General features: G+C 54.3%; 1 protein-coding gene across 1 annotated transcript; it reads right to left on the reverse strand.

Annotated features, from left to right (window-relative positions):
- Nucleotides 1-3,109: 3,109 nt before the first annotated feature.
- On the reverse strand, nucleotides 3,110-10,292 carry OSR1 (odd-skipped related transcription factor 1). Its single transcript, XM_010373193.2, is given in 5 exon segments — nucleotides 3,110-3,805; nucleotides 3,808-3,927; nucleotides 3,929-4,040; nucleotides 4,819-5,515; nucleotides 9,979-10,292. Coding segments are annotated over 4 exon segments (1,002 nt in total). The 5' UTR covers nucleotides 5,484-5,515; nucleotides 9,979-10,292; the 3' UTR covers nucleotides 3,110-3,700.
- Between the last annotated feature and the right edge of the window lie 5,395 nt (nucleotides 10,293-15,687).

Raw genomic sequence — 15,687 nt, forward strand, 5'->3', positions numbered from 1 at the left:
CCTCATCCAAGCCTTATGCTCCAGCCCGAAGCCTATGTGACGTCACTGTGTCTGCAGGAGGAGACCATGACGGCACAGAGGCTTAGCGCTCTGAGAGGTGTGACGGGACTCTTTTGAGCCGGCTGTGGGGACACCAAGATTCTAGGGGACTTAGGACATCAGGTCCTCAGGTTCTTGGAGCTGAGGTGACGTCAGGGAATCCCAGAGCATCCCATTGCTTCCCTCCCCACAATGTGAGCAGTGAGTTCCGCGGCAAGGAAGTACGTGGGAAAACATTTTTTAGTGGGTCCCTAACCCCTGACTACACTCTGGAAAGAGAAAGTAGAACCTGAAACACTATCTCCTAGGAAGAAGCTCCTGCAAGCTGTTCTTGTCCCAGGACGCACCTGATATCTTCCCAGAGACAGCATCTGGCAGTTCTGGGCTGTGCCCAGGGTCTCTGGCACCTTCCGCCCTCCCTGCCCAAGAGGCTGTCCTAGGCCAGATAGCTTCCCTATCCGTACACAAAAACTACAGGCCTGGCAGCTTTGATAAGGGCCCCAGCTGAACTCCACCTGGCCAGCACCATCGGCCTCTTTTTCTCCTGAAAAACAGCCCCAGCAACGCTGAGCGCCAGAGACAGTCACTGGGACCAACGAATCTTATTGTGATGGGGGTCCAGAGAGGAGACGAGAGCTGGGACTTTCTAGAGATGTACTGGGGGAAAATTTGGGGCAGGCAAGAATACTCACCCGCATTTTTGACCCTCTCAATTGCATTTTTTGTGCAAGCCACACTGAGTATGAGCAGGAAACTGGGGCACTAGTTTCCAACTACATCAATCAACCACATCACTTGGGAATTGTAGCCTGGATGGGGTCAGATGGCCCACAGGCCCAGCTGGCCTTTCCACCTGTAGTTGCTATTTCTGCACAGTCTCTGAATCACTAGAGCAAGCTGCAGTGAGACGTGATATCTGAGTCCACCAGGATAACAGCAAACATCAGTAGAGCAAATAGAGGCATTCTGAGAGGGCCAGGGAGTTGCTGCGCATCACCCTGTCCCATCCTCCATTTCCCACCTCCAATTTAAAATTCTGCACTGGAAATCTGTTATTCTGGGGATGCACACTTGATACAGACATTCAGTTGCAGGACTTGGACTGGGAGGGGTTTCACAGTGCTGGAGGTGGAGTGACCCAAAAAGGATTAACATGGCTGGCAAACCTCCCCATTTCACCGTATTTATAACGTCCTGAGGCCCCGGAAACTGCAGAGGCTTAGTGTTCAGGGAGGTGGAATGATGTGTTCTGGGAGGTGGAGGGATGTCAGGGGCTAGGGAAGAGCAGCCATAGACAACCCCAAGGATAGCATCCCAGAAAGAGCCAAAGGACTAGGAAGGGCGCCGGTGTGTGTGTGTGTGTGTGTGTGTGTGCGCGCGCGCACACACACACACACCCATGAACTCTGGTTGTTTTGGAGCAACCATGGCCCACAGCCTCGTGGGGCTTCATAGAGGAACCAACGAGGCTTCTGCAGTTGACCCTAGTACAAGCTATGGTCAGGCACGAACCACACCACAACCTGCGTGCGCCTCTTGGGCCCAGACCGTCTACCCACCACCCCAAACCTACTGGCTAACCCCACTTCCACGCACTTAGAGGCCCCAGTTCTCAGGAATGGGGGCATAATCCTGGGCCGCGCGCGACCTTGTGAACTGCATGGAAGAAGGACTGGGATAGTGCCCAACTAATGAAGATCCTTCAGACCAGACCAGACTCAGCAGCGATCTGCCCCTCATCCGCAGTGGCTCCTGGGGCCAGTCAAGGTTTTGGGACCAAACACATAGGTGCTTGGCGGTTTCGCGAGGTTGCCGGCAAGACCCCTTGAGGTGCCGAGTCCTGGGCCGCCCCTCCAGGGCTGGCCAGCAGGGGGCAGCGCGGCTCTGAGCGTGGAGGCCAGAACTGGTCCGCGCCGGCAGGGTCAGACTCACTCAGTGCCCAGTTGGGTTCCCGGGCCTCGAAGTTCTAGGCCGCACAGGACCCAGGAGCGTTCCCGGAGGAGGTGGGGATGGGGCGGTGAAAGCCGAGAGCGTTTTAACTCCTTCATCCCCTGCCGCTTTCTCAGCCAGCAGGGCCCGGTTTGAGGCTGGGATTTTTGGTCCCTGCAGCAGGGAAGCTTATAGTCCAGTTGTCATCCGCCGCCGCTGCGCTCCGGGAGCTGAAGCTGGAGAGGCCATCCTGCGCTTGGGAAAGGCCGCGGGCGCCACCGCCTGCGCAGTCCGGCGGTCAGGGCGCCGGAGCTGGGGGAGCTCCGCCTCGCCCCAAGGAGGAGAGCCCTGGAGGCCTGGCTTCTAATTGTGGGAAAATTAGACACCCCAGGGAAGGTTCAGCTTATGGAGGGCGGACTCGAATTTCTCCTCCTAAGCGTCCCGGGCCTCCCAGGGCGCCCGCCCCCACCATTCCTGACAAGGCTTTAAAATTGTAGGGAATCTTCGCGGTTGTAGAGCCACGATCTTAGGAGAGGACAAGTCCCAAGCAGAGAATGGTGTCTGAGGGATCCTAAGGGAGGGAGTGATGTTGGTTTGGGGTTCCTGGGAGGCAGCGGTCATTGTGTATTTGCACCCGAGTGTTGAGACCCCGGGAACGGGAAACAGCACAGCTCTGAGGCTCTGTGAGGGCGGGTCTTTCCCACCCCCAAGCCAGAGGCCAGGAGGGAGGCCTTTGGTTAGGGTGGGGAACCACATTCTCTTCTCTTCTTGCACCCTAGGCGATCTCAGCACTCAGAGACGCTGTCTCAGCACCCAGAGACTCTGGGATTTCTCACGGGCGGTGTTCTGCCCTCAGGATTAGGTTCTTTGTAAACTCACAGCCCTTTAGAGGTGAGGAGTGGGAAGGCTGAGACCCTACCCCCGAGGCGGAGCAGAAAAGTAAGAAAATCAATACATGGTGGGGCAGAGGCAGACCTACCCGGGAGAGAGAACGTTTCTCCACCCATCTCAGCCCTGTCATCCTAATACGACGGGGTGGTAGGAGGGGGACACGCTGGCCTCCAGCAGAGAAATGTGGTCCTCTCAAAGAGAGGATCCACCCGGTTTCCTGCGTTTAGGAGGGAAATTACCTATCCTGCAATGCCTGTAAAATAACCGTTTATTTATTAGTTAAAAAAAAAAAAAAACTCCAGTGATAAATGTCCGTTACCGATGGTCAGCATAAAGTGCCAATCGCAATATAACGCCCGGCTCCTGGCTGGCTGCTCCCTCGCAGTGTCGCGGCAGCGGAGGCCAGGCCCCCTGCAGACCCAGGCCTGAGGTCCCCGCCCTGCTGTCCGAGTCCCGGAGCCCACGGACGCCGGCTGAGCCGCAAGAGTTGGGAGGGGGCGCTCCTGCCCCGCGGTCCCTGGGGCAGGAGGCTGAAGCAGATACAGGGATTACACTTTTGCAGGCTCCGGGGGAGGAGGCAGGGGCTGGAGGAGGAGGTGGGAGCTGCCAGTGCTAAGGACTTCTTTGCCTCTCCCCTCACCCCTCACTCTCTGCAGTCAGAGTTACAAGCTTATATGGTCAAAGACAAAAATAAAAAAGAAAATGTATAAAATAACAATAGAAAAAGTAATACTTCTGGGAGAGGCGCCGCTGCGGCTCCGCGGAGCTTTCGTTCTTTTCTTAATGCAGTTTCCCTTCCGCCACGTGAGTACCGCCTTTTGGCCAAGAGTTTAGCCGCGTCCTAGGGGAGCAGCCGGGACGGTCGGGGTCGCGGCCCCGGGCGGGGCTCTGAAGTGCCGCGTGCGCCAGGGACCCAGGGGACAATGTTGGAGAGGTGGAAGGTCCCAAGCGAGCGCCTCTCCCGCTGCCCGCCAGAGTCAGGCTTCTGGTCCCTCTGGAGGAGAGGGCCACTGGGCCCAGGGTCCTTGTGACCCAGAGGCTCTATTTAGCATTTGATCTTGGAGGTTTTGAGCTCCTTCACCTGTGAGTGTAGCGTCTTGTGGACAGCGAGAGTCCTGGACTGGCAGAATCCTTTCCCGCACTCTTGACACTTGAAGGGCTTCTCTTTGGAGTGAATATATCTGAGGGCAGAAACAGAGAGTTCATCCTTGCAAAATGATGCAATGTTATAAACAGTTGCCCAACTCCCCCCCCCCCCACCCCACTGCTATGGGGCACTTGCCCTCAAAGGAAAAGTGTATAGTCAGTACCAAGTGTGGATGGGACAAAATGTTGATTGGGGATGGAGTGGGGAGGTAAAGGAGATGCTTTAGCAAAGTCTGATCCTTAAACAGGCTCAGCCACCTGTTTAAGGTGCCTTCCTGGTGGGCAGGAGGGGCAAACTTGGCCTCCTTACAAGGTCAACACTGAAGATGAGTAAAGGGAGCTGGGGTCGGACAATTTGCTCGACCTGCACTGTCGAGGATGGTAGCCACTAGCATGTGTGCTTATTAAAATTAATATTACTTAAAATTAAATAAAACTAAATTAGTTTCTCAGGTGCACTATTACATTTCAAGTACTTAACTGTCACATGTGTCACATGTCACATTTCCTTCATGGCAGAAACCTCTATTGGACACCCCTGAAAATGGAGGAAGTGGGGCGGAGGATGCTGTGTGCTTGTCTGGAGCTCACGGAGACCTCACTTAATCTTAGGTCCTGTTTATTCCTACATTTCCTGAACCCATGCTCCAAAACCTAACCCTGGGTCTCCTAGGCTTTCTTTCTTGATTTTAAAGAATTCCCTGAAGCTCTAGAGGCTTGGAGCCAGTAGGGGGTCTCAAGAACCTCATTAGGGAGGAAGATGGTGAGGCCAGAGGCAGAGAGCTCTCTCTTGGGCCACGCGCAGTGCCGCACCTGTGGTCCCGTAGGTGGTCTTGCCTCCGGAAGGCTTTGTGGCAGATGTCACAGGTGTAGGGCCGCTCGTCGGTGTGCGTCCGCTCATGGATAAGTAGGTTGTAGGACTTGGTGAAGTGGCGGCCACAGAACTTGCAGACGAACTCCTTCTTGGTCTTGGAAGGCAGACGTCCCCTTGTGGGCTTCTTTTCTGGAGACAGCTTGGTCACATCTAGGAGGGCACCCAGCCCACCCCCAGGGGAGCCTGGGCCCTCCCCGCGGCCAAGCTTGGCCGGATCTTCTTGCGTTGCGGCCAAGGCCAGGTTGGCGAAATCAAAGCGCGGCTTGGTCTTGAGCGCTGGAACGCTGCCTCCAGCGGTGATCTCCGGCTTGGGTTGAATGACATGAGGGAACCAGGGAAAGGCGGGCAGCTGGAAGCGCGCGTCCACCAAGCTGGACACCGTGCCCGGCACTTTGGAGAAAGAAGAGCGTGGCAAGTGCATGGCCGGGTAGCCCAGCGTCCACTGGTGCAGGTGCACAGCGTGCAACGCGCTGAAACCATACAGGTTGGGCAGATGGTCCGAAGGCACTGTGGGCAGGCCGTTCACTGCCTGAAGGAAGGAGTAGTTGGTGAGCTGCAGGGAAGGGTGGATGGGCACCGGCGCCGGTAAGGTTTTGCTGCCCATTTCGGCAGTGGCAGTGGCTTCCCAATCCGGATCTGCAAAGAAAAGAAAGCAGGGGTGTGGAGAGGAATAAAGAAGTTCAGCGTGGGTCGCCTTACTCCTGAATTTCAGCCCAGCCACACCCTCTCCTCACACCCAGCGCAGGAGCTAAGAGTCTAAGACCCCACTCCCAAAACCCACTGCCCTCACAAAGAAGGTGGGAATGTAAGATGCAGGGGAGCCCTCTTTTCAGAACCCTCTTTGGTCTGAAGGCTCCCTCCAAATGGCCTCTGGCAGAGTCACACAGCTTGAGAGAGGGAAGGGTCTACTGTATACAAGACACTGAGAAAAAAACAAGCACAGGGAAACTGCCTGTCCTGTAGAAACTGACAGCCAGGTAAGCTTGGGTCAACGTAGAATCACAATCTCCTGCAAAGATAACAGGAGCTGGGGAACACACTTACACATTCATTTGCAGATAAACACAGAAATGCACATGTGGATTCACACATTCTGAGGCAGAACTGACAAGGTGCAAAGACTGGGACAACCAGTGTTTTATAGCACAACACTGACTTTAAAAAAAAATTCGGTAACCCCTGCATCACACACACGATCACATAGCATCCATGAAGAGCCTCACAGACAACACACATACACAGACACACAAATGCATGCACGTCCTAGCTCCCGTTCGTTAAGGTCTTCTGGCTGACCTTCGATTTGGCTTCCAGAAGCCCTGTCATCTTTCTCCTCAAAACCCTCAACTTTGACCTTAAATCTGCTTCCCTGCCTTAATATAAGTGAAATCTGTTGGCTTCACTCTCTGAAGCTGCTTGTGGACTGACTCTCTGCCTTGCCTTAGCCCTTGGGGACCACTTTGCTTTCAAGGAGGGTGCTAATATCCACATTCATTTACTCTGTCAAACAATTGCAGTAACAAACAAGGGGGCATTAGTGCCCTCACTCCCCCAAAGAGAAAGGGAGTTGGGTCTTTGGGTTGTCCGCATATTCTTGTGTGTAGTGAGCCCTGGGCAGGTGGGTATGCCTATAGGCAAGAACACTGAGGCCAGGCCTCCATTCTTGTGGTCTATGTACCTCCAACTGCAAGGTCGGAGAGCTTGAGCAAGGCCAGAGGAAAGCCACACTGAAGTCACCAGAGGCTGGCATCTCCAGACCTTCTTGGCCATGGTCTTCAGCCTCCATGGAGACATCTGAGCTCTGCAAAAATGCTTTTCATCTCTACCTCCCAGACACTCCTAACTCAGATGTGTCCAGTGGAGGAAAGAACAGGGTGAGCAAAGTCTAAACTGTCAGGGAGCCTTGGGAAGCCCAAGCACTGAACTTCTGGCTCTTAGCTTGGGGCTACTTAAGAAGTCATTGTCACAGCAGGGTCCTTGGGACTCCCTTCTCTCTTGCCCAGCCTCAATCCCCTGCTGTTGACTTCTTCCTTTACCCTTCGTTACTCTCCTCTTCCTAGGTCATTTCCTCTAACATGGAGTAATCTCCCTTCCCTGGGATGCACTGGCCTCTGCTCTGCTCCCTAGTTTGGTGTGCCTCCTCCCCAGGTTGAGCTGACCCTCAGCCCAGGGCAAGGCCCAGGCATAGTCTCCTCTACCTTTCGCTGCAGCCAGGCTTTCAAAGCCTGGCTCTGTCCAGGGATGTGCAGTGCCTTTTCCCAGGAGGTATGAGGACAATGTTGACCCAGGAAAACCTTTTCTCCTGGAAGCTGGCAAGGGGGCCACTGGCTGTGTGGTGGGACCTAAGGAAAGAGGCCTTCCTGGAAATGGGGTGTAAAAACACCATGAGCTGGCAGCGATTTGCCTGCGCAGTTTAAATTAGCACTGGGATACAAACCGCTGCAATGAATTTAGCCTCAGGGCGAGAGGAGGCACATTATCTGCATGATCTGGCCTCTGAGGCAGAGCACTGGTCCCGCCGGCAACGCCGTGGCTTCAGCAACGGTCATCTCTACTGCGCCAAGCCAAGTTCGGGTCGTGCCCGGGACAAACTGAGACTATCCCAGAGCTCGGACACAAGGAGAAATAAAATTCAAATTGGGCCAGAGAGGAAGCTGGGACCCATTTGGGTTGGGGAAGGGGAAGAGGAAGGAGGAGAAGCGTCGCTAACTTCAAAGGTCAGTCTGGACTTAGGGGAGATGGGGGCTCTTTGAATTGCTGTCACTTCTTCTTCCCTTCCAGGCGCTGGAAATCAGATCCTCATCTCCGGGTACCAGAGCCCAATGGGTGCCGCGAAGGCCTCCTCCTGCTCCTCTGGGTGCTTGGCTTATCCAAGGCCAAGCCAGCGGCCGTGGCTGTGGGACTCTGGGCTGCACACTAGTCCGAACCCGCTCCGTGCCTGGGTGGGAGAAACCACCAACCTCGCTAGGCCTTTCCTCGCCTTCTTCCTGGGAGCCAAGACCGGAGCCGTCTTGGGCTCCGTAGGGGGTGCCGGGAAGGGGGAATGCTTGCAGCTATAATGGTTCCTGGGAGCCAACCTTTCCGGGCTGTCTGCCCGATCTTGTTTTCCCCAACGCTAAATTTATTTTCTTCCGCGGCCCAGCCCGTTCCTTGTTTTCTGAAGCATTCGGAAGCCAGGGCTCCCCAGGCTCCCGCCAAGTACTTTCCCCTGGACGAAATTCGTTCGAAACGTGGCTCTTTACACTAGTATCAAGAATGGGCCGAAAGCACGATCCGGTTTCAGGAGGTCAGCTAAGAGAAAAACAGTCTCACCCTAGCCCCTCCAGCCAGAAAGGATGAGCGAGCCCTCGACCCCTCGGGCTCCGGAACCCCAGGGCAAATACTTTCGATCTTTAAACACAGGATGGAAAACCCTTCCCCGGGCTAAGCATCCATTCCTCAAACAGCTTGGGCCTCGGGACCTGGGGGAAAGAATAAGGGGACCCGACCACGCACAGCAGACGCAATTCGCGCTCGGGATCCCGGGTCCCTGCGCAGTGCGGGCACTCGCGTTCCTCGCGCGGTGGAGCGCCAATCCCAGGTCTGCCGCCAGTCCTATGCCGGGCATTAATGAAGTGTGCAGAGTCTATTAAAGTGGTTTATTTGGGGCTAATTGAGCGTGAGCAAGTTAACTGCTTGCATTAATGAGGACGGGAGCGAACTCCACGAGCTTGCGCCTGGGGGAGCCCAGAAGAAACCCAAGAAAATCAGCCTTGACATCGAATCTCCAATGAGTGGTGACAGGCGTCCGGACCCCTGTGAAGAGGACTGACCGCACCGGATACTTCTGTAGCATTCTCCCAACAAACGAGATCTAAGGAACCCATCGGTAAGGCGGCCATCCGGCTGCACTTAAATGTCCTCTGCGTCCTCGGCGATCCATTCCCCAATCTTAATAAAACAGCAGTTACCTCGAGGAGCCTGGGATGGAACATCTACCCGCCGCCGGTCGCTGCTAGTCCCCTCCAGCCCTTCTCTTCCCTAGGGGGCTGTGAACCTGGGACACCCTAGCCTTGCACGTGGTTTTGTTCCCCAGAGCCAATGCGCAGCTCTTAGCCTGGGTGAAATTAACCAAATTGTGGCAACAAAGAAACTCTCGCGGCTACTTTACACACTGAGAGCCCAACCCGCTACCGCCTGAGCTGCTGAAAAAGGACTAAACGTGGTTTTTCATTCTTATCCGAGACATTTCGGAGGAGAAATTAGTTCAGCAGGCAGGCCCTCACCCCTTTCCCCTTCTTTCTCTCCTGACGGCTGGATTAGCGGACAGTCAGGGGAGTAACAGAACTTTTCCAATCCCCAGCCCGGAGACACTGCGACTCCACAGAGTTTCCACTAGTGCTGTGTTTGAGTCTCGAAGTGGAAAGCAGTCCTTGCGCCCCACAGCATTGCCTCCCTGCACCAGGACAATCAAGGGTTCCGCTCCAGGCCTTGACGACACAGAGCAATCATCCTATGGAGAATATCCCTAAGTCAGAGCGCAAGTGCCAGGCGGGGTTCAGACTCGCGGCCCTGCGCTCTCGGTTCTAGTCGGCCTCATACCAGAGCGCAACTCCTCAAAAGACAAACTTGAACGAAAGCGCTACCGGGCTGGGGCATGCACCTGTCCCTGGCGCGGTCTGCTGCGGCTGTGGTCATTCACTCCCTCTCCCTTCCTTCTTCGTCAGCCGAGGCGTCAGCCAGAGATAGGAGCGCGTCTCGGGAAAGTTTGTGCCCGCTGAAGTTGCTCTGGTTTCTTAAAGGGGGCCCGCATATTGACTTTCAAAGTCCGTGGGCACCTCGCCCGGGATTCCGCAGAGCCGGGCGGGCTGGCGGCAGTAGCTGAGGCCCGCCCCCTCAATCCCCGGCGGTCAGAGACCGAGGACCCCGCGCGGGAAGTCCTGAGCCAGCACCCCCAACCACCCTGCTCTCACTTTCACAAAAGTCCTGCAGCATTCGTCTGTCAAGAGCTTCCTTGGGGGCATTGAGAGAGAGGAGACACCCGCCGCGCAGTGACAAGGAACCTGGGAGTCCTGCCCGCATTCGCCTTGCTGAGCCCGGGCGCCCAGGACTGCAATTACCTTGTTCCGCAGAGATCCCGGGGCTGAGCACGTCTCTGGGGTTTTAGCTGAAGGGGACTGGGGAAGCCGGAGGCGCTGGAGCCTACAGGCCCCCCTGGAGCTCTAGAGTCCCGACTCCTCTCCTGCCGCGGGGACTCTAAGCGCCGGACACGCGGGAGCGAGCGCTCAGCAGCCCCGGGTCCTGCCCGCCCGGGATGGTGAGCCTCGCTCGCAGCTCCCTCGCTGGGTCTGAACCAGGAGCAGCTGAGAACGTGCCGGGGAGAGGCCGAGCTCCGACTCACTCATCCCTTAGCACCGAGCCGCCTACTTATTTTAATCCACCACCCTCCCTCCTCCACCACCCCCACCCCCGCCCCTTGCCTCAGGATTCCTCCCCTCACTCCCCTGCCCCCCAACCCTGCCATGCGCCTGCGCAATGAAAGACAAAGTTTTTGCTGACCCGGGCAGCAGACTTTGGCAGCTGCACTCGCTTGGACCCGGCCTCTCCCAACCTGCGTCCCCTCCTCTTCAGTCCCGCGCGACCCCTTCTGCCTTTTTGGGTCCAGAGGGGCACGCCTGGCGCGCTGGAGGAAACGGTCCCTAGCAGATGAGAGCGGGCTGGCACCGCACGTTTCGAGGTCCTATACTTGGACTCCTAGGACACAGCCCGTGCTCTTTGGGAGAAGGGAGGGAGGGAGGGGCTGTAGCTCTGTGCACCGGGATCCTTACACCGCGGCTTGGGTTTCAACCCACTTTGGCTCCTGACAGAGTCGCCTCTCCTCCCAGAATCTCTTTCCAGAGGCAGCAGACCCGAGTGTGGAGCAGCTCCTGCACATCCAAGCGTGCTCGGGGCCAGGGTGTTAACCCAGGCAGCGCTGGTTAATTCCTGGTGCGGGAGGGCCAGGGTCACCGAAGCAAGCGAGCTGTAACGTCCGAGTGCTTATGGCCGACCCCAGACCCTAAGTTCTGGAGTCCAGTAGAAAGAACAAAGAGTAGTGAAAAGTCAGGAAAGTTATTTTCCTGGGGCTCAGAATTCTCTGAGATTTCACCCTAATACACGGTGGCACTCTCTACTCACATACTTGTTTTAGGATGGATGGGAGTTTAGAGAGCTGCACTGGCAAGCCAGCCGAGCTGCAAAGTTGTCAGTTCCAGGGCCTCTGAGTCAAGGAGCTGGTTCAGGTAGAGTCCTTAATCGGAAAGGAATCAGAGTCTGGACATTAAAAATTCTGTCTTCATTGCCTAGGCTTTATGGAGGGTACCAACACCCCCTTGACTACTCATCTCTGAAAGCTGACCTCCGGCTGACCCCAGCCCAATCCCTGCCTAATGCCTTTCTGGAATACCCTTCCAGGCCTTGGGTTTGGCACAGGAGGCGTCTCTGGTTTCCCAGGACTTGAGTGGGTCCAGATCACAAAACTGCACTCTCTGCCTTTGCCCCAGAGTTGCTGCTGAGTGACCCTTGGAGCTGGATCCTAGCTTCCGTGGGTCCTTAAGTATTGGTACTGCCTCTCCCCCAAGGAGTTTCTGCTATCTCCAGCTTTGGTTTTCAAATCTGATTTTCTTGGGAGGTGAAGAAGGTTGTAATACCTGACCTAGGGAGATGGTCATGGAGACCCCCCTCCCCCAAAGGCATAGTTGAATGAGGGTTTCCTTATATCCCTAGGCCTTTAGAACAGAATCTAGCCTCTAACTCCTGGGTAACTTTGTCTTGTTTGAGGAGGAGTAAGAGAGGATGCAATATTTGCTGCAGCGAACCTTCTTACCCAGTGCCTCAGGTCAGTGCAGAAGTAAGAGATTCACATAAGTTTGTCCATGCTCCTGGAATCTTAGCAGTTGCTAGGAAGCAGTGACATTCTTGCTAGAGTGAGAACCCTTGGAAGAGAAGGGAACTGAGATCACACCTCCTTCCTAGAGATTCCAGAACAGCAAGCTTCAAGAGCAAGGAAAGGCCTGGAGGGAAAGTCTACAAAGGCCAATGCTGAACTTTGCTGGCTTCCACCTGGGACACAGGGAGTGTGCTTGTTCCAGCCTCAGGCTCTCCAAAGCTTGGGTAATCTCCATTACCAGCAGCAAAAGTTAAGAAGGAAAAAATAATGCCCACACAATAGGGCCTCTGGCTGTGCAGATCACTTAGGAACAGTGGCTGGTCATTCAGGTGGGATGGAACCTCCTGGGGCGTAAATACCCAATCTTCTGCTATGCACCCCTCACAGCTCAACTGGGCTTCTTTTATGTTTCCCTTTGTCTTTCTCTTCTAAAACAGGGCTCTTGACCAATATGCCTCAGGACTTCCAGAAAGCTCTAAGTAGTAGGATCCCTAGAGAGCTCTTGGAGAGAAAGTGTCCCTGATCTTAAAGAAGAAACTTGCAACCAAATTGTTTCACCACTGCTTTGACAGATTATCTTGAAAACTGATCCTGACTCAGGTCTCTAGACCTCAGTGGATGTAGAGGTCTCTAGACCTCAGTGGATGTAGAGCAGGGTGTTGGAAGCAAGGTTGGTGTTGGTCCCCCAGGCTGTGCCTCCCAGAGGAATCAGGACCACCTCTGTCTGGAGCTCGTCAGCAAGGCCAGAACAGGACAAGGCCAGAGTGTACCTGAGCGCTGGTGAGGATGGCCTTCCACAAGGGCTCACCTATTTCAGAAGCCTGGCTTCAGAGAGGTGTCTCCTAGGTCGCTGACAATGCACAGCCTCAGAGAGCCAGGATAACGAAATTCAAGAATTGCTAGGAGCTGAAAAGTCCTCCATCCCACTCTGCGCTCCCAAGGGGGTGACCCCCAAACCCTAGCCTCGATCTCCACAGGAGGCCAACCAGAGTCGGGGTTCCCTCTGGGCGGCGCAGGCAGGAAGAAGCCCAGGAAGCTAAGAATCCCTCGTCTGGCCGCTCAGTGCTGGGGTATCCCATCCCCCGCCTATTTAAGAGAAATTGATCACATTAAGCGGGCCCTGGTTCGCAGCAAGGTGCCGGACTACGGCTTGGACGGATTGACAAGGGCAGGACTCAGGACACCTAAGAGCAACAAGGGTACTTTTTAAGCGAGGTTAGATGTGTTTAGGACTAGCGAGGACGTCACGAATTTGGTAACCGTCCTCGGTAACCCAACAGTTCTGTCCTCCTGGAAACCCAATGGAGGTGACAAAACTCCCATCTCATTACTGGGAGTCCAGCGCACTCTGCAACCGCGGCTGTAACTTTTGCTAGCTCTGAGCCTGAGGACTCCAGGCGGCGCGAACTCCGCCGCGGCTCTTTCTGGCTCTCTCGCTCACTGCCTTCGGGGCGCAACCGCGGGCGCCCGAGTAGTCCCAGACTCGGCTGGGACCGGGCAGCCTAGAAGAAGGGTCCCCGCAGTAGAGACCAGGCCTCCAGCTCTCTGTCCGGCGCTCCGCTCCACAACCCGCCAGTCCGTGTGAGGTCCGTCAGGGGAGCGATCCCTCCGTCTGCACGGGCCTCCGGACTATGGACCGCACTGAACCCAGTCCCGCAGCAAGCCCTGCTGTCGCCTTTTCCTGGGCACGCCTGGGGTGGTGACGGCCTCTGCTCCTGTCTCCACGCCAAACCCCAGCCCCTCTCCAGATTCCTGCTCTTTGGGAAAGCGCCCCAGTGTGTCTTCAGAGTGAAAAGTGAGCAGCTTCCAGAAAATTAACTAGAATGTGGTCTATATTGCTTTGAGTTGTTTTGGATTCAAAAAAAATGAACCCCACCTCTCCGCACCCCATAGCCTCAAAAAAAAAAAAGACCTCATTCTTTCAAATGGAGTTTGCTCAGCACTTGCGAATTTTTGCTTCCAACGCAACTACTTCCTGTAACTATTTTGCAGACATTTGGGGGTCTGCTTGTTAGAAACCCCCTTACGCATGTACAGAGCTTTCAAATAACCTGGAGATTTAGGCGTCCCTCTGTATTCATTTAGATGATGAATAGTAATGGCTCAATAGTTCCTCTGGAACCATTACGGTCAATCAGGTCAAAATCCAGCTTGGGGGTGGGAAGCATTTTTAAGCACGGGAGGTAGGTAACAGGACTCCTGCGCACATTTGTTCAGATAACTCCTCTGATAACGTAATGCAATCCAGGGTTCTTAAAAGAACAGATGCTAGATGAACGCAAGAGCCGGTGTTTTTTGTTGTGACAGCGACATACAAGTTACAGTATCAAAACTGAAAGGGAAAGTGAACTGTTTTTCCAGGCAGTTCCCGTTTGGTAAGTTCTTTACGGGCACACAGATGTAACTCTTTCACCTTAATAAATGTAACAATACACACACACACACACACCCCTTTAGTTTGTAAAAATATGTGTGACATGAAGCATAAATACGAGCATGGAATTGCACGGACATACTACCATCGGGAAAATGGAATGATGTTGTCTTCTGTTTCGAAGATCAAATGTAAAATGTATGTAAAAGACGGCGTGGGTTTTACATTTTACACAAATTTGAGTTGTCAGATTATTTTAGACGCATCCAGATCTATGTACTAAGGTTAATGAACTTTTCCTTTTTCCGAGGTGTAAATAAGTGCATTAGAAACAAGGCAGTGTCTAATCAGCCGGGGATGTTGGAGAACAGTAGTTCGAACGGAATTGTGGATAGTTAGGGTGGAATCCTGCGGATAGAGCCACCTACTGCACCCGTGGCGCTGGGTCCTGCCGGGCTGCACCGGCGGCGGGAGGCGCTGGAGGAAGGAGTGTTCGCGGTAATTAAACATTTCCAGACACCGGAGGGTTATTATCTGCAGAGCGATTTCCGGCGATGGGACTCGGAGAGAGTCCGGTTGCGAGGTTTCGAGATTCTGGGACGCAATCCTAAAGAAAACGTGCCCCCTGCTGGCGAGCAAGCCACATCTCGGGACCCCTTCCTGGAAAACTCTAACCCACAGTATCCTTATTTCACTTTGCCCAAGAGTATTTCAGTCCTTCAATTTTTCTTTTCTCAATTACGAAGTTTGCTGCTACTCGTTTAAAAGTACGCACACGCTTACCCTTCCAAAGAGCAAACGGAGGAGGAATTTCTTCTCGCCACGGGGTTTCTGTTTCCCTGTCCCAAACCAGACGTCGTTGCTCTCAGATGGATGAGGGCTCTTGTTTGTTTGTTTGTTTTTAAATAATCCGAAATTCCTAGCAACTATCTGCCGCCGTTTGCTTCTGGTCCTGGGAAGATGATGAGCAAAGATCTACTGGGACCCCATCCTGCATTTGCGAGCTGGGTCCGCGCGCCCCTCCCGGCACACCCGGAGGTGAGAAGTGCCCTCCGGTGCCTCCCTCCGCAGCCCCTCGTAGGTCTGCACGCCCTGCTTTGGATCCCAAATCCTGACTTTCTGACACAGCGCGGGAAGGGAGAGAGAGTCTGTTTCCGTGAATCGATTTCCCTGAAACCCGTGAGGTTTCCTATCCTCTCCTTCCTCCCAGACCGTTAGATTCCAGTTCCTCTGCTGCTTCCTTTTTTTCAAATTTCCGTACAGAATATTGTAGCAGGACCCTCTCGTCATCATAGCTCCAGGTATTCAGATAGAGACCTGAAGAGAGAAATCCTAAGAATATACCTGTTAACAGGCTCTTTGGTCAATTCTCTGTCTACAGAGGACTATGCCACATTGCACAGAAGGAGTTCCTAAAGTGTCAGGTCCACTCATTGGAGCAAAATACCAAGAGAAAACAAGCAAGGAAAGGGCAGAGAGAAAGACAGATTCCCTACCTGCTCCAAGTTCTTAGAGGAAGGCTGTGTC

This window comes from Rhinopithecus roxellana, chromosome 17 (genome assembly GCF_007565055.1).
Source record: "Rhinopithecus roxellana isolate Shanxi Qingling chromosome 17, ASM756505v1, whole genome shotgun sequence".
Lineage (NCBI taxonomy): Eukaryota > Metazoa > Chordata > Mammalia > Primates > Cercopithecidae > Rhinopithecus > Rhinopithecus roxellana.